General features: G+C 49.0%; 2 protein-coding genes across 2 annotated transcripts in view; both read right to left on the bottom strand.

Annotated features, from left to right (window-relative positions):
• LOC147649085 (uncharacterized) overlaps positions 1 to 16,493 on the bottom strand; it is a 119,036-nt gene extending 102,543 nt beyond the window's left edge. The window contains exons 1-7 of the mRNA XM_086865036.1: positions 15,940 to 16,493; positions 14,224 to 14,577; positions 13,012 to 13,311; positions 11,464 to 11,651; positions 10,944 to 11,064; positions 9,653 to 10,303; positions 9,245 to 9,358 (exon numbers count right to left, since the gene is read on the bottom strand). Coding sequence (XP_086721162.1) covers positions 10,233 to 10,303; positions 10,944 to 11,064; positions 11,464 to 11,651; positions 13,012 to 13,311; positions 14,224 to 14,577; positions 15,940 to 16,453 — 1,548 coding nt within the window. The 5' untranslated portion in view covers positions 16,454 to 16,493 and the 3' untranslated portion in view covers positions 9,245 to 9,358; positions 9,653 to 10,232. The remainder of the gene's footprint in view (positions 1 to 9,244; positions 9,359 to 9,652; positions 10,304 to 10,943; positions 11,065 to 11,463; positions 11,652 to 13,011; positions 13,312 to 14,223; positions 14,578 to 15,939) is intronic.
• The window catches only part of LOC147649087 (uncharacterized), a 193,078-nt gene continuing 182,799 nt past the window's right edge, over positions 8,322 to 18,600 (bottom strand). Inside the window, exon 8 of the mRNA XM_086865004.1 lies at positions 8,322 to 8,874. The gene's annotated coding sequence lies outside the window, so the exon portion shown is untranslated. The remainder of the gene's footprint in view (positions 8,875 to 18,600) is intronic.

Here is an 18,600-nt window from a genome sequence, read left to right on the forward strand (position 1 = left end):
CCAGAAAATTTTTCTGCCCAGATGGGAAATCTGAACCCAGAAGGGGGAATGTGGTTCCAAAATGCTCAGTTTGGCCCAAAAGTGGGGGTTTGTGCAACAAAGAGTGTTGGTTTAGACCCAAAAATGAGAGTTTGGATTAAAAAAACAATTGGAGTCTCATACTAAAAGGTCAACTCAGGTGAGCCAATGGCAGCCAGGGGGTAAATTTGTGGAAAAAAAGGGGAGATTTGGGATGAAAAAGGGGATTTTAGGCCAGGAAAAAGGAGTTGGGGTGCAAAAAGGAGAATTTTGGCCTAAAAAAGGAAAATTTGGGTGCCCAAATGGGAAGTTTGGACCAAACTGGGGAAATTTGGGATCCAGTGGGAAACTTGGACACAAGAAGCAGAATATGGGTCTAAAACCCAGAAATTTGGGCTGAAAAAAGGAAAATTGGCATGCCCAAAAAAATAGAAGTTTGGATGCAGAAGGGAGAGTATTGACAATGAAAGGTAGAATTGGGGCCTAAAAAAGTAGAATTTGGGTGCTCAGGTAGGGAATTTGGGCCCAAAAGGGGGACTCTGGGTCCAAAAATTTCCCATTTGGGCTCAAAAAAAGAGGAATTTGGGTGCCCAGATGGGAAATGTGGACCCTGAAAGGGGAACAGTTTGGCCCAAAACTGGCGGTTTGAGCAGCAAAAGGGGCACTTTAGATGTAAAAATGAGAATTTGGATTAAAACAATGGGAGTCTGATGTTAAAAGGTCAACCCAGGTGAGCCAGTGGCAGCCAGGGGGAAATTTGGGGCAAGAAAGTGAGATTTGGGATGAAAAAGGGGATTTGGGGCCGGAATGAAAGGAAGTTTGTGTCCAAAAAGGGAGAATTTGGGCTTAAAAAGGGGGAATTTGGTTGCTCAGATGGGAAATTTGGACCAAAAAGGGGTAATTTGGACCAAAAAGGGGTAGTTTGGAACAAAAAGGAGGAATTTGGGCACTCAGGTGAGAAATTTGGACCCAAAAAGTGGATTTAAAATGAGAAAAAATAGGTATTTGGGTGCCCAGATGGGAAATTTGGACCCAGATGGGAAATCTGGTGTTAAAAGGGAGAATTTTGGCCTAAAAAAGAGGAATTTGGATGCCCAAATGGGAAGTTTGGACCAAAATAGGGGAATTTGGGATCTAGTGGGAAACATGGACACAAAAAATGGAATATGTGTTCAGAACTTAGAAATCTGGACCAAAAAAGGAGAATTTGGGCACCCAAAAAAGTGAAGTTTGGACCCAGAAGGGGGAGTTTCAACACTGAAAGGAAGATTTTGGGCCTAAAAACCCAGAATTTGGGTGCTCAGATAGGAAATGTGGACCCAGAAGGGAAAATATGGCTCCCAAATGGAACAGTTTGACCAAAAACAGGGGGTTTAAGCAACAAAAAGTGTTGGAGAAGATGAAAGAGGAAAACTTTATGAATATGATTATTTAGCCAAAGATTCTGAAAATATGAAGCCTAGAATGGAAATAGAAATGAAAGCTTGCTTTGAGTCATAAAATGCTGAGTACGGGTTAGTACATAACCACAGAACAATAGCTTAGCCAGCTAAAGGAGAATCCCTGTTGATGAAACAATGTCCTTCTGCAGACAGAGAATCCAAAAGTCAAGCAGGAAGAGAGGAATTTGTAAAGCTTTTAGAGTTTGAAATGTAACACTGTATGGTAATGTAGTAATTCTTATAGGCTCTATGTAAATCCTTTACTGGGTGTATGTTGTTGTGGTTGGTTACTGGAAATTAGAACCTTCACTATGGAAACGGCTATAATGTATTGTAACAGGAACTTCACTCTTTTGTTCCCCCCTCTCTCTCTCTTTAAGCTCTCCTCTCTTGTCCTCCCCACTCTCTTACCCCTGGCTCTTGCTCTCCCCTCTCCAGTCTCTCTCCCTCCCTGACCACGTGTACGCCGAGGCTGGCAGCAGAAACGGGTCTCTTCCTCCCTCTACCCAAATAATAAATTGCTTATACCTGAACAGCTTGACCCTGGAGAATTCTCTCACTGCGAGCGTTTTGTACATCTATAGCAGCTCATGCTTTTCCTTAGACACCAGGGGAAGTGGGATGAGCTTTGGGGTTGTGATATGTTTTTCTCCCTCTGGAATAACCCTGAATGGCAGAGGGACTGTGGGATCAAAGCCCCCTCTGATCCTTTGGTGTTGGCCCTTGAGAAAGAAAATCAGGCCAACAAAGGGAAGCTCAAACGGTGCTGTTGGAGCTGCAGCCTCGGCCAGAGGTGCATCAGGCTGAGTAAGGCCTATCCAGCAGCAGCCCAGCAAGAACAGAACTGTACTCATTTAATCAGCCCTCCCTTTAGGAGGCAGCAGGAGGAAGAGGTGCACTTGGAAGCTCCATTTGCCCCTCTGCCCCCTCCACACCTGCAAGCTCCATTTCCCCTCCACCTCCTCCCGACAGCTTTAAGGGGGCATCAGCCCCAACACCCCCAGGTAGCCCGACTGCATCCCAGAGCAGAAAGCAGGGACTACAGGCACCCTTGTGGGAAGCAATAGGACCAGAAGGGACAATGGTAGTTCAGGAACCCTTTTCTCCTCCTGACACAGAGGTGTGAGAAAAGGACACAAAAATTATCAAAGGGAGCCAGCAAACACTGCCAAATGTTTATGATATATAGTCAAACAACATAACCCAGACTGAAGTGACACACAATTGTTATTGGATGCATTAACCAAAGCTGAGAAACAATTGGTTCTAAAACCAGCAGGGGACCTGGCAAAGGACCATTAGAAAACATGACAAATGGATGGAAAAGAATACTTTCCTCTCCAGGACCCACCATGGGATCCAAATCAGTCGAGTGCAAGGAGAAAGTAAGAAAGCTACCAGGAGTGGAGAGTGAAGGGAGTGGAGAGGGCTGGACCTAAAACCATGAACTGGGCAGCCTTATATGCAATCAAACAAGGTCCCTGGGAATCTCCCTGGGAATTCCCAGATCCTTGGAAGGACGCGATGCACAGACACACACCACTGGAGCCGGGCTCTGAAGTAGGAATACAGCAGCTAGTTCATCTATTTCTGGAACAATCCACGGGGGACATGAGGTGTAAACTCCAAAAGCTTTGGGGGGCAGATGGGTGAAACTTAGAAGCCTTATTGGAAGAGGCATGGAGAGTTATCAGCAATTGAGAAGAGGGATATAAGCAAGAAATGGAGAAGCTAGTAGCAGTGGTACAGGAGGAAGGAAAAGGGAAAGGAAAGCACAGACAAGGACCACCCAAACGAGGCCCGTCTCGACTGGGTAGAGCCCAATGTGTGTACTGTGGAGAATTTGGCCACTGGAAAAATGAGTGTCCAAAGTGGAAGTGAGATGGCCAAAAGAAAGAAGGGAAAGGAGGGGTGGTTGCAGTCACACATTCACAAGATGACTGAAGGGGACTCAAGGAGTCCACCCCAGCAGACCCCCTGGTTATAAAAATGAAACTAGGGAAAGAAGAACAAGAAGTAGAATTCTTGGTTGATACTGGAGCAACTTACTTGGTGTTAAATAAGGCCTTGATAGCTGTGAGTTATGAGAATTATGTGATGGTCAAAGGGTGTGGTAGTTTAGCATTTAGGGAAAGAAGTGGGAAACCCCCACAGCAGTGATTCCTCTGAGAGAGGCTGTGGGGAGTTCCTTCTGTGCTTGAGATCAAGCCAAAAGCTGGCCAGTTCTGACAACTGACAGCATTCTGCACCACTGAAAAGGAACTTCACCTTTGTGAATGCCACCTTTTAAACCCCCAAGCCCAGGACCTGGTCTCTTTCTTTGCAGCCTTGAAAGGCAGCAGAGCTGTGGTGTGGCTGGCCCCGCTCCCCCGTGGCCTGTGCGGCCTGGGGGGGCCTGGGCCGGAGCCCAGCTGCTCCCGGGGGGAGATGGAGACTGCGGGATCCCCCCCAGGCCAGGCCAGGCTCTGCTGCGCTGCTGGCTTTCCCGGGAAGCCCTCCGGGTCCCGTTCCAGCGGGGTGGCCAAAGCCCTTCCCAGGGGAGCCCCCGGCCCCCAGGCTGGGCCAGGCCACGGCTGATGACACTCGCCAACACCCCCCCTGCCCCCCGGCCCGCACAGACAGCTCCTGAGAGCTGGCACCAGCCACACCTGAAATCCCACACCACCACTGCCTGCCATGGCTTGGGCCACATTTAACCCTTGCACTGCACACAGGAGACCTGCAGACTTTAATCCTCTCTCCAGGAAAAGAAAAGAACCAAGTGACACGGAAAAAGACAGCGTCAAACACCAAGGACACTAAAAGAAGGAATCAAGCCTCAGATGGAAGGAGAATGAGGAGATGCTCTCATAAGCTGAAATAGTCTTTTGGTAGGGCCATGGAGATGAATAATAATGTTCTGAAAAATAACACCTTTAATTCATGAAAGATTAATGGGGGGATTGAAGTATTCAAGCTGTAGATCTGGGCAAAGGTATCCATGGATGAAGCCAAGCGGATGGTGGAGTAGCTGTGATCCCATGAGAGCTTGAACAGAGAGAGAGGGAGATGAGAGCTGATGAAGACCCTTTTCCCCCAGGGAGAGAAGAAGAAAACATCTATTCTCAGAGATGAAGAGAACCTGTCCCTTTGAGTAACTCATCCTTATAATAATACCCCTAGAGCACATGGTCCCTGAACACACCTCTGAGTGGTGTGAAAATGGGAGGAGAGGGCAGAGGTTGTGCCTGGGTGACTGCCATTTGTAGAAATGAAAAGCCACGAGAAAACTGTTTCTTGTGGAGAACTCTCCATGGCATGACAAGAGAAAACTCCTCTCCCTGCACAGGCTGATGAAAAGACTATTGTATAGTTGGCACTGCTTTAACATCCCAGGTTTTGTCTCTGCCGTATCACTTGGGGAAGGAAATTTTGGGTAGGGGGAGGAAAGGTCTCTGGAGGTTTTATTCTTGTTTCTTATTCTTGTAGTCCTGATCATAAAGGTTCTTTATTCCTATTCAGTGTTAAGCCTCTTTTGCCCTTCTCCTAATCCATATCTCACAGCAAGAAATAAGGAAGTACTCTGGTGATTTTTGCTAGAGCTAAACCCCACCACACTCAGCCACTCCTGACAGCACTTGTGCTCCAGACCCCTCAGCAGCCTTGTTGCCCTTCTCTGGACACGCTCCAGCCCCTCCATGGCCTTCCTCAATTGGGGGCCCAGGACTGGACACAGCACTCGAGGTGTGGCCTCAGCAGTGCCCAGCACAGGGGAAGAATCCCTGCCCTGCTCCTGCTGGCCACACCATTCCTGATCCAGGCCAGGGGCCATTGGCCTTCTTGGCCACCTGGGCACACTGCTGCCTCATGTCCAGCCTGCTGTCCATCAGTGCCCCAGCTCCCTTTCTGCCTGGCCGCTGTCCAGCCACTCCGGCCCCAGCCTGGAGCACTGCAGGCCTTGTTGTGGCCAAAGTGCAGGAGCCGGCACTTGGTCTTGTTCAACCTCACCTTGTTGGCTTTGGGCCCTGCATCCAGCCTGTCCAGCTCCCTGTGCAGAGCCCTCCTGCCCTCCAGCACATCCACACTCCCAGCCAGCTTGGTGTCAGAATGGTTCCATGAGGCCCTGCAGTGTCACAATGGTCTCCACGGTTCCATGACACTCCGTGGAGTCACAGTGGATCCTTGGTTCTTTGGGCCCTGCAGTGTCACAGTGGATCCTTGGTGCTTTGGGCCCCAATTGGATGATGATTTTGTGAACCCCTCCTTTTACCCTGCCCAGGATATCTCTGATTAGCTGATGCTTTGTACCCTCCCTTTGAACCACCTCCCTATTTCAGCTTTTGCACGCTCACATTTTCTGTCTTTTGCCCCCAAGATCCCCCAGAGCAATAAATCCTCTATTATCCCATGCAAAAGACCTCCCTCTTGTCCTTGCCTCCTCAGAGCACAGACTGACAGCCAAAAGCCGTAGAGTGAGTACTCTAGTCACAGCTGGGCTCATCCTGCTCCTGGGGTGTGACCCACTCCTGTGCAGGCCCAAGTGACAGAGCCAGATCAGCTCCCGTGAGATGTGATATATTATCCTTCACAGAAGCAGCAAGGTTAAGCTCTAATTCAGCTTTCACCTCTCTACTTTTCTTTCTGCAGGACCTAACGACATCCTTAAACATTTCCTGAGTTGCCTGTCCCTCTGTCCAAAGGTGATGCACCCTCATCTTTTTCCTGAGTTCCTGCAAAATCTCCCTGCCCAGCCAGGCCAGGCATTTTCCTCACTAGCTATCTGATGTTGGAGTCTGAGATACAGAGTGTGTGCCCTTGTCTCTAATACTTAGTTCTAGGAGTCAAAGAAACACTGAATTTCATATGACATGAAATTCATGAGCATGTTTTCATGGTGATACATGAAAACAAATGTTAAAGCTAGATAGGAAAAGTGTAAGTGTGTAGATTAGAAATTTCTTAAATCACTGGGTGAAAAAGGAGTTTAGAGAACAGGAGACAAGATGGAAGATTTAGGGTGTTGTCTCTTGTCCTTCTCCTTTCTTCTTCATGTTCTTCTCTTAAGGGTTTTTGGGTAGTAGTAAGTGATTGGGTAAAAAATGCCGCAGGGCAGCGCACAGGTGTTGGGTCTTTGGGTCACTAAGAAAAATAATTTAGTTGGCATCTGTTAATTGGGTAAATGGACATATAAAAGCCCTGAAGAGGATCTTTGTTAGCCATTTTACCCTTTTCTATCATAGTGCACACAGCTCCTTGTACCTTGTAATGCTGATAAAAGAAGAATGAACAACTGAGACCGAACAAGAGAAAACTGCCTCTCTCTCATCAATCTTCAGTTGAAAGGGAAAAAGAACCTAATCCAAAAGTCCCTAACGAGACACCCAACAGCAAGGGTTCTCTCAGCTGCAGATGACGATCGATGAGGACCTGCAGAGGATTGAAAGATCCATCTTTCTTTTAGAGAAGTCGCTGTCCTCACTCTCTGAGGTTGTCTTACCAAATAGATGTGGGCTAGATCTTCTGCTAATGCAGCAAGGAGGCCTCTGTGCCGCCCTGAAAGAAGAGTGTTGCTTTTATGCTGATCACACCGGAGCGGTCAGAGATTCTATGGCTGAACTGAGGGAAAGATTAGCCCAGAGAAAGAGAGATAGAGAGGCCCAACAAGGGTGGTTCGAATCGCTGTTTAGCCAGTCTCCGTGGCTGACCAGCCTGGTGTCCACTCTGATCGGGCCAATCATAATGATCTTACTGGTGCTAAACTTTGGACCATGTTTTAAATGAGCTTGTGTCTTTTGTCAAGAGCCAACTAGAGAGAGTCAACATCCTGTTTGTAGAAAGACAGCAGATGCTCTAAGAATGCACTTGGTCACCGTGTGTACCTTATTGTTTCTTAATGAAACACTGCGGTGTCTATTTAATAAGTATTTGACCTTTTTACTTAAGTATAGTGCACCTTATATTTTTACTCAAGTCTATTATATCTACTTTTAAAACTTTTCATAATATAGATAAATTAGATAAAATGATTAAAAACAGATATACATAAAATAACATTAGAACTTAGAAGACCAATACACCTCATATTCTAGCAAATTTAGTTAAGCATAAGGTGGGGGGGAAATGTGGTCAGCTAGGGCCCGGCGGTCGGAAGATATCGGGATGTAACGGAAAGATGGAGTCACCCCCCTCCTCCATAGTTTATGGTAATGACCCCCGTAATTAGCCAATAGCACCTAGCTGTGATGAAAGCAGATGGGAGTGACACTGTGAACCTAGGTTATAAAGTGTCCAATTCTCCAGCAATAAATGCCATTTTTGCCATCCCTCACATTGGTGTTGGGTGCAAATGGACCGAGTGACCTGGGATTGGTCACTGTGCCATTCCTGAACCAAAGATAGAGCAATCTCTCTTTCCTGGAAGGTGTTCAGCTTTGAACAAACTAGTTTTGCTGAAGATGAGCCCAGGCAGTGGTGACTTAGAGCATTTGATCCAACTCCCAGAGTATCCTCACATCTGTTTGGACACAATTTCTCTTTTTCATTGTGAATGCTTTCTCCTGCCCCGCTGCCTCCTGCTTGGAGTTGTACGCGCAGCAGAGTCCCAGAGTTTTCTCAGCAGGCCTGTGCAGCGAGTTCTGAGCCAACGTGTGGCTCTGCTGCCAGCCCAAAGCTGCGCTTTCCTTGCCCAGCCTGAGCGCAAGTGGGGCATGTGCTGGGCGTGGCTGGAGATTTTCATCACCAAAATCCTCCAGCGTCATGGCATTTCCATCTGCCCATTGCTTTGGAGAGCACAAATCACAAACCACCCATCTCAGCTGATAAATGTCATTGCTTGCAGATTGCTGCAGCCGCACAGCTGAGCTACAAATACACATGAATCCATTTCAGTTGAAAAATGTCATTTATTACAAATTGCTACACCTGTCCTGACAATACACAACTATAAAAATCTCAATTAAGTTTAAAAAAAGTAATTTATTATATTAGCACAACAATGCCGTGAAAAAATATACAAGTACCAACTTCAGTTAGCAAAAACTTCACTTATTGCTAACCTCTACAAGTCACTCTAGACAAAAATCAATGAGGTGTTTAACAATTTAATTTATTACAGGATACTACAAGCTTACTGCCCATATAGAAATACAAAAATATCAGTCTCCCTCTAAATAACCCTGTACTAAGAATTCGTTCGATACAATTATACAACTATACCACTTCATACATGTTTAAATAGAACTAAATACCTCTATATATACATATAGAACAATCTACAGATGGAAATACAGATTAACTATTACATATTTCATACAATATATATACATATAGATATATAATCAGAGGGATCCCAGCCGCCCCATCTTCAAAGCTTCTCCCTCGGTCTTTCCCTCCCATGCAGAGCAGCTCTCCTGGACAGGGACAGCAGATGGGACATCTGGGAGGCAAAGGGAACAGCGAGTCAGTGCTGGGACCTTTCCCTTGGCAGCAGCTGCACTTCCAGCAGGGAAGCGAAAATCTCCGAGCCTCCCCAGGAGGGTTGGCAAGAACAAGCAGGCCGAGCGGGCCAGCGTGTGGCGAGCGCAGGCGCGGCGGGACTGTCCCGCAGCCCCCGGCAGCCCGGCACAGCTCCCGGGCCCTGCCGGCACAGCTGCCTTGCCCAAGGACAGCCCCTGTGCCGGCCGGGGCAGCAGCGCTGAGCAGCCCCAGCACGGGCAGGGGCCGCTCCTGCCCGGCCGGGCAGCGCCCACGGCCAAAGCCCACGCCACCCTCAGCCCTGCCCGGCCTCACCAGCCCTGGGGCCTCACCCAGGCTCTCGCGTGGTCCCAGCACATCCCTGCTCACTGCTCTTGCTCCAGGCCTTCAGCTTCTCCCTGCTGGCTCCTCTCAGTGTCTGGCTCTCCTCAAGCTCTTCAGGACAGCTGTGGTGGCAAAAGTGGAGGCTCTGGAATTGGTTGCAAGGCCTGGCAGAGCTGCAGTCCCTGAGCTCTGTGTGCTCCCTCCTGGCCCCCTCCATCCCCTCAGCCCCGCCGTCCTCTCGGCAAAGCCCCAGCCCCCTCTTCAGTTTCTTGGGCCTCTCGCAGGCCTCTCCCCCGCTCAGTCCCTTCTGAGCCGTTGTGTCCCCTCAGAGCCGGCACAGTCCTCAGCCCGTGCCTCTGTCACCTCCGTGCCACCATGGCCCTCTGCTCCCCCACAGCCCTCAGTGCCCCTCACACCTCAAGGATTGCAAAGTCCCTTCAGCATCAGCGCCTCCTCAGCCCCCTCAGTCTCAGCGTCCTTCAGCAGCTCCTCACAGGACAGTGCCTGGGGCCAGCGGCAGCTCCCACCGCTCCAGGGACAGCCAGGGCTGCAACTGCTGCTCCGCCTGGCCCGGCCCCAGCTCGGACCCAGCACAGGGGGACACAAGGGGCACAGCGGGAAAAACAAGAGATGAAAAAGGCAGCCAGGGGGGAAAGAGGGAAAAATGCAGCCTACACAGCTCAATCTATGGACCTCCACATCCATAGAGCTCTAACTAAAGAACTATGCACATTTATAAATGTAACTGTGTGTGCATATAAATGTTACTCTCTACATATATCTATGCAAATTTGAAAATCTATAAATCTAACTGTATACATAGAAATAAAATCCTATTGCATGCATAACTATATATACAAATGCTACAGATGGATAAATAGAAACACCTATAAATACAACTCTATCAATCTATACTTGTAACTATATGTATAAATAAATCAAGATAAAAAATCTCTAACTGTATCTATAAACAGAGAGATGCCACCTGCCCGATGGTCACAGGCTCTCCCTCTGATCCTTCTTCCCACGCAGGGCAGCCCTTCTGGCCAGGTAGATCACATGGATATCTGGCAAGGAAAGGCAACTCTCAGTCAATGCTGGCCTCCGTGTAGCTTTCCCTTTGCAAGTAAACTGTCCTGCTAGCAAAGGCTGTCAAAGATGGCCTGAAAGGCACACTCTCACTTGAGAATCTGAAGCCTGCTCTTTCAAGGGAACAGGGATCCTTCCAAGTTTTCCAGTCTTGTGAAGTTCTGAAGTACGCCAGTCAATTCACAACCCTCCCAGTGCAAATGGCACCCCCGAGAGCTTGAAACACAGACAGTGCCAGCTGCCACAAAGAAGCCCAGCCTTGTTCTTTCTCTGGGCTGACACAGAGACGTCAGTCCTCACTGCAGTGGCTGAAGCTGAAGGCTGCTGTGAGCTGGGAACCAATTGGGACACGCAGCTTGGTGACACAACTGCCACCAGCTCAGGTTTCTTGCCGGCTCTCTTGCCACAGCAGAGGACTCGGTGTCAGAGCCTCTGGAAAAGCATGGAGGGGCAGGGCTCAGGGAGCCTGTGCCAGTGCAGGATTGGAACTAAAGGCACCAGGAAGCACCAACCCTGCTGCAGACAAGGACTCAACTCTTCTGATCTCCCTTCCTGTCAGAGGCAGACTCAGAGCAGCTGTCTCCCATCTCTCTAAAGCAGGCTGGGCTCACTCCTTACCAAGCTCCTCGGGCTCCTGGCAAACGTTCACACAGCTCCCGCAAGCAGGCAAAGCTCCCTCTGCTGCAGCCTTGTTCACAGCCTCCCCTCCTGAAGAGCCACGGGCAACACTAGGATTGACCTGAAAAGAAAAACAGAAAGAAGGAAACGCAAAGATCAACCAATAGATTCTGCAGGGGTACAATCAGAGCCTGCCAGATTTCCTTCTGTACACCAACAAATTGCTTTTGAAAACTGCTGTGCGGGAGTTTGCAGAAGACAAAGGGTCATCATGCTAGGCAATAAGATATGGGCAGTTCTTCCCAGAAAAAGGAGCATCCAAACCTGGCAAACACCTCTCATCCTCACTTAAGGGCTATCCCCCCTTTTCATTCCCTCTTCCTTAGCAAATCTTGCTTGAACAAGCAAATCCTTCCGTGTCCATTCCCAGCTGAATTCAAGAAGCCTTTGCTTCTCAGCCATGCAACAACATTCAGAAGCTCTCACTCCAGCCCCTCTCATCCCTGTCCAATGGAGTTACCTGAGCAGAGGGAGACCTTTCAGGCACAGATGGTGAAAGCATCTCCTCCAGTGTCTCCAGAACAAGGTCCAGATCCAGCGGTGGCAATTCCTCTTCCCCAGGAGTACTCCAGACCCAGCTTGGGACTCTCCATGCTGCATAACCAGCACTGCCAGCTGGAGCACTGGGGACTGAAGTGCCCGGGGCGGCTGGAAGAATCCAAAAACATGGGTGAGGCTCCAAAATGAGGCTTTGGGATGCAGAGCTTTATTGCTGCCTTGGATCAAACATCACAGGAAGCGCACAGCAACCTCAACTCCAGAAAGGTATTAAAAACTTCCCAGGGAATTGGAAGAGTGAGCTCTTCCCCTTCAAAAGTATTATCCTAATTGACGTGTACATAGATTAAAGTATGGCTTGTGAAACTGATCTAGACATACACACAGAAATAATCATCTTTAATCACAGCCTTTTGCATCTTCCCAGCAGCTTTGGCATTTGGCTGCTTGAGTTTCTCATCACAAGAGACCACAGAAAGTGCATTCACCCAGGAAGAGGCCAGAGGTGCAGACACACGAGCTAAACATAAACTGCAAGTTTATTCTAAGGAGCAACCATGGAGGTGAGGCCATGGTCCGCAGCTGCAACTGTTCTGGGGACTCCCAGCGTGCACTGAAATTTCATAGCATTATTTGCGGGAAAGACTGTTGGAAATGGAAAATCTGCAGCCTTAGAAAAAGCCTGGATTGATGGAGTGATGAAAGTACACAGACATTAGGTAGAGTAATTCTAAACCTATGTTCTTACAGTTGCAAGTAAGAATATGCCTAGTGTAAGGAAGAAATTCTATGAAGTAAAATAGTTGGAGGTATAAAGTGTAATAGTGTGATTTATAAAGTAAGTTAGAGATCTAGGAACTATAACAGAAGTGTGTGTGAATACGTGACCTGTGAGCTTGTTGGTTAAAAGACAGACGCAGTGTGGCAAAATCAAGTAAAGGTGATAAGAGCTTAATAAGTGAAAACAAACTTGGTGTCAACTGTCTACTGGACTAAAAAGTTATATATTGCCATGTGGAGAAGGAACTCATAACTTCCTTGAGCTGTGGTTGACTTGTTGCCTGTAAATCTCACGCCTCGGGACTGATCTCTTATTGGGCTACTGAAGCAATAAATCATCTCAAAGCACGGTGGTCCCATCCCTTGTATTTCATCTCAACAAAAGACAATCTGTAAACTCTGCAATATCCCATCAGAGTCCTAGTTTGGCTTCATCCAAAGAAAAATGGGAGTTCACCTGACACTGACCAGTTGTGGAGAAATGTTCTTTGCCTCGCCCTTTGACCTCTACACAGAGGCTGCCTGGAAAATGGCCAGAACATCCTCCAAATCTGCAGCAAGGATGGGAAAAGCAGACAGAGATTGTTTTGATATTCATGATCCTGCTTCCTAGTACCCTTGACACCTGATTGTCACAATCAAATGGACACATGACAGAGCACCGCGGCAAAATACTTCAGTCAATTTTTGTGATCTTTCTGAAAAGCCAGGGGAGAGACACATTCCGTACCTGATGGGATGTTGGCTGGCAAGTGCTGCTCTGGAGAAGTGCAGCTGCTGCGCTCTGGAGAGGCCGCAGAAGTGCTTTGATGGTGCGCAGGAAATGGTGGAGTCATGAGCTCTGGCTGGAATTGAAATTTGTGTGTGCCTGGCTGGCCTGATGAAATCCCAAGTCCAGATGTAGCAAACACTTTCTTGGCACGTGCTGGGGAAGCTTCACGCCCTTGAGGATCTGGACTTGTCCTGGAAGGGCCTGGAGGCAGCTCTGAATCCTCAGGTGAGGCAGCACTGCGCTTCTGGCACCAAGGAGCTGTGCAGCAGGGAGGGAAGAAGAAAGGAAGCAAAGGGAAGGCTGGGTCACTACTGCTCCTCAGCTGTGTTTCCCTTGGCAGCAACTGTACTTCTCCCAAGGAAGACAGAAGCTCCCATCCTCCCAAGTAGGGTGAGAAGGAGAAAATTCCCCACATGTTCTGAAGCTTTGCAACAACCAATTCCTTGTCTACTCAGCTCTCCCGTACTTATTCACCTGTCTGGGAAAAGCATCCCGCTGCCATTCCTGGGCAGGAGGCAACTGCCAGAAAGCCAGCTGCCAGCTCTTCTCCCTTCTGCTCCAAAGGCACACAAAAACTTCAGAATCACAGCCTTCCCTATCTCCCCAGCAGCTTTTAGATTTGGCTGCTTGAGTTTCTCATCACAGAAGGCCACAGAACGTGCATTCACCCAAGGTGAGCCCGGCTCTTCAGGCACACACTGAGAAATTCAACTGGGAGTTTATTCTAAAAGCAACCTTGTAGGTGAGGCCATGTTCTGCAGCTGCAGCTGTTCTGAGGCACACAGAGCTCATTTCAATGGCACGGCCCGATTTGCAGGCCAGTCAGTCTGAAACATCTGCAATATCCTATCACTGTCCTAGTTGGACTTCATTCCAAGAAACAGGGGAGTTCACCTAACACTGACCACTTGTCTGTCGGGCAAGATTTTTCGCCCTGCCCTTGCACCTCAGCAGACAGGCTGTCTGGGAAATGCCCACAACAACCTCCACATCTGCAGGAAGGACAGGAAGAGCACAGAATCCTTTGGCATTCACAGTCCCACTTCCTAGTACACTTTCTCCGTGATTGTCACTTGAGATCTAGCCATGACAGAGGACTCAGGGAAAACACTTGAAAGGCTCAGTTGCCAGGAGCTATTGGAAAAGGAAGGGTAGAAACTCTTTCCCTACCTGATGGGTGGCAGGCTGGGCTGTGCTGCTGAGAAGATGAGCAGCTGTTGCTCTGTCCAAGGGCCCTGCAAGCAGCTTCAGCGTCGACTGGAGCGAGGCGAACCATGAGCTCAGGATGGCGTTTCAGGTCCAGGCGAACCAGTGGAACCGTGAGCTTGCGGAGATTAAATCTCTGGATGAGCTCTCTTGATGGTTCCACTGGTGAAGACCCAACAAGTGCAGAGGTGGCACAGACTTTCTTGGCAGGTGCTGGGGAAGCCTCCCTCTCCTGAGCAGCTGCACTTCTCCTGCAAGGGCCTGGAGGCAGCTCTGAATCCTCAGGTGAGGCAGCATCGCGCTTCTGGAGCAAGGGAGCTGTGCAGCAGGGAGGGAAGAAGAAAGGAAGCAAAGGGAAGGCTGGGTCACTACTGCTCCTCAGCTGTGTTTCCCTTGGCAGCAAGTGTGCTTTTGTCAGGGAAAACAAAAGCTCACCTCCTCCCAAAACAGGGTGAGAAAAAAAAATATCACCACATGTCTTGGGGGGTTTGATGCCTATAGAACTTAAGTCAAACTTACAAGCTGCTTCTATAGGTTGAGTTATAAGATATCAATAGAACCTGATAGATCTGTATCACCAGATATCAATAGGACTTGAATCATAATTTCATGGATCTATTTAACCTGATAGAGACTAGTATAACCTGTACTGGCTAGTATATGGTTAATTGGTTGCTCACTGCTGGAGACCCAGGAAAAAAAAATGAAAATTTCACCAGGTGGTCAGTTTCAGAGATAGGTCAGTATAGTACTAATGAAAACTTAGCAAACGTCAAGCCAATTAGCCACAAAATAAAGCAATTAGACCGGTTAGGACCAGACAGACCAAGGAACACCGTAGCTGTGCATGCTCTGAAGACAAAGTTGAAACGTTCAGATGCAAAGACGACTTTGGAAGCCTTCGTTAAAGACCACCAACAACCCCCAAATTGGGGAGGCACAAGCACAGTGAAAAAGAACTATCTATAGCCATGAGATTATACTATGTAAATTAATTCCAGAGTGTATAATATACTGTGTCTATTAGTTCCATATGTTATAATGACATTGTAACACCAAGTAATAATAACTAAATATATACCAGAGCAATTGACAAAGGTGGATGAATGAGGAGGAGAAATCCTCCTCACCTCCAGCACTGAAATAAACAACTCTACACACACGGCTGTATGGGATTTTATTCACTTTGCAACAAGCAGCTCCCTGTCTACTGAGCTCTCCCCTGTCCGTTCAAGCCTTGGCAGGAGGCAGCTGCCAGAAACCCAAGTGCCAGCTCTTCTCCCCTCTGCTCCAAATGGGACAGGAGGCTCCCTCTCCCGCTGGGGCTGAGCACGCCCAAGCCCTCGGCTCAGCCGCACTCCCGGAGAGCTCCCCGAGCGTCCCAGGGCCGCGCAATGAGCAGCGCCAGCCACGGCACAGGGCCGGGCCGGCTGCCGGCCGAGCGGGCCAGCGTGTGGCGAGCGCAGGCGCGGCGGGACTGTCCCGCAGCCCCCGGCAGCCCGGCACAGCTCCCGGGCCCTGCCGGCACAGCTGCCTTGCCCAAGGACAGCCCCTGTGCCGGCCGGGGCAGCAGCGCTGAGCAGCCCCAGCACGGGCAGGGGCCGCTCCTGCCCGGCCGGGCAGCGCCCACGGCCAAAGCCCACGCCTCCCTCCGCGCCCGCAGCTCCCACCCCGTCTCACCGGCTCTGGGCGGCTGCCCGCTGGGGAAGGCGGGCAGCGACCGCTCCGTGGGGAGCCGCTGGAGGCGGCTGGGCTGGCGGCTCCGCACCTCCAGCCCCGCCGCCAGTCTCTGCCTGTTGGCCCTGGTCAGGCGTTTGATGCGGAGCAGGAGCTCGGGGCGGTCGCGGCGGAAGTTTGGGTTCATAAAGTGCAGCCAAGCCCCGGCATCGCCCGGCACAGCTGAGCCAAGCCATGCCGGCACCTTTTGGAAGCCGTAGAGGTTGAGCTGGCGCACGAAACTGCCAAAGTGCGTGGCTTTGAAGGAGTCCGGGGCCGCCCCCGCCCCCTGGCCGCCCCCTCCGTGGGCGCCGGCCGGGCTGAGCAGCTCCCGCTCGAAGAGGAAGCGGTCGATGAGCAAGCCCTGGGCCTGGCTGTCCCAGCGCACGGAGCGGACGCGGGGGCTGTTCACCAGGCGCCACAGCTTGGCGGGGAAGGTGCTGGCATTGAGTCCGGCGGGCAGCGGCAGCTCCGCCATGGCACCGATCTGTCTCCGACTGGCGCCGCAACGGCCGCGGCGCAACGGCCTGAGGGGGGCGCTGCGTTCGGCCCCGCGCGCGCCCGGCGCGGCCCCGGCGCGGGCCGGACTCGGCGAGGACGAGCGGGGCCTGAGGGGAGATAAGGCCAGGTAAGAGCAGGTGAAAAATGCATGTGGGAAACGAGAAATTACATAGGAATTACACTAATTGACAAAGATTCTTACTGTAATAAATGGAATTGATTTTTGCTAACTAAATTGTGCCTGTTCTTCAAGTTAGTTTTAGAAGCAATTGTCAGGAAAATTAATCCACAAACGCCAGAGGTTTATGTCCAAAAAGGAGACAGAGGAGTCCTTTTTTCTTTATTCCAATAAATATTTGACCCAATGACCCAACACCTGTGCGCTGCACTGCGGCATTTTTTACCCAATCACTCACTACTACCCAAAAACCCCTCGGAGAAGAACATGAAGAAGAAAGGAGAAGGACAAGAGACAACACCCTAAATCTTCCACCTTGTCTCCTGTTCTCTAAACTACTTTTTCACCCAGTGATTTAAGAACCTTTCTAATCTACACACTTACACTTTTCCTATCTAACTTTAACATTTGTTTTCATGTATCACCATGAAAACATGCTCATGAATTTCATGTCATATGAAATTCAGTGTTTCTTTGACTCCTAGAACTAAGTATTAGAAACAAGGGCACACACTCTGTATCTCAGACTCCAACAAGTCCTAAGTTTTGTTCCATACCCACCAATTCACTTTGTCTGCTTCCATTCTACTACTGCTTGCAGTGTTCCATACTTCTGGACCTGTTTCATTTTCAGAGCCTTCCCACTTCATGCACCAAGGGATATCTGCCATATCTTGGAATTTCTGAAGCACTCTCACTGACCATGCACTGTCCCAAGCTTCAACCCGATCTTTTCTTTCCTGTCTTTCATACTTCCATTTTGACACTGGAATCTTTTCTTTAATAACCTTTGCTATCTCTTCATAACACTATCCATAATTCCCTAATCTCCCATACCAGCCTAGTTTTGGTTCATGCTTTCCTCCATTTTCATGACAATCCCATAGAGAGGAATACTTTGGCTTCACAGCATTTTCAAACACTGTCTTCTTTTGGTACTCGTAATCTATTTGCAATACACAGCTCACATTTTCACTTTTATTCTTTTGTATTTCAGGTAATTTTGATGTTCTAATTCCCCAACTTCTTGGGTCTCCTGCTGCCTTTGGTATTGGCAGACAGGCAGTTATTTTGCTGGTGTTTTGCATGTTGGCAAAATCTTGAATTAATCCAATCACCACATTTTCTGCCTGGATAGTATTAGAAACTTTTATCACTTGTGTTTCTGGCTGCACCCCCACATCCCTCTTCATTCTAAAATGAAGAGTTGTCAGCTGATTCTTTTGCATTTCACATCTCAAGGTAACATTGATTCCAACTGGTGGCACTAAAGGCCATCAAATAATCACCATTACAGTCACTAGCAACCTAGACATTTGAAACAATCAAACCCGCTTTATCTGCAGCTCTGTTGGCCCTACAGTTTGTGCAGTCCACAGTCCAGGGGAAACCTTCTTCACTCTGGTGTAATGTATGCAGGGATCCAGTCCAGCTCCTTTGGCTGCTGTCAAGGTAGTTAACAGTACCTGATAGGGTCCATTCCACCTTTCTTTTCATGGTTCTTCCTTCCAGCTTTTCCCGCACACTTCATCTCCCGGGGGATGCCATGAACTGGATTCTCAAGAGTCAGCGGCCTATTCCACACAAGGGTGCTCCAAAGTCGAGCTAGAGCTTTTCCAAGAGACAGAACATAATTCTACACCTCTTGCTTCCCTGTAACATGTACATTTGGATTAGGTTCAGGGGATTCCTATGGTTTCCCATACAATATCTCACAAGGACTGACTGACATCCCGCTTCTAGGCTTTATCCGAATCCTCAGCAGTGCTATTGGTAAAGCTTGTGGCCACTGCAATTTAGCCTCTTGGCATATTTTGCTGATTTGCCTCTTCAAGATCTGATTCATCCTCTCTACCTGTCCACTGGATTGGGGTCTCCATGGTGTATGGAGATCCCAAGCTATTCCCACCAAACCTAGTCACCTCTCCCACTGCTGTGGCTATGAA

The sequence above is a fragment of the Cyanistes caeruleus genome, chromosome 28 (assembly GCF_971803275.1).
Source record: "Cyanistes caeruleus chromosome 28, bCyaCae1.hap1.1, whole genome shotgun sequence".
NCBI lineage: Eukaryota > Metazoa > Chordata > Aves > Passeriformes > Paridae > Cyanistes > Cyanistes caeruleus.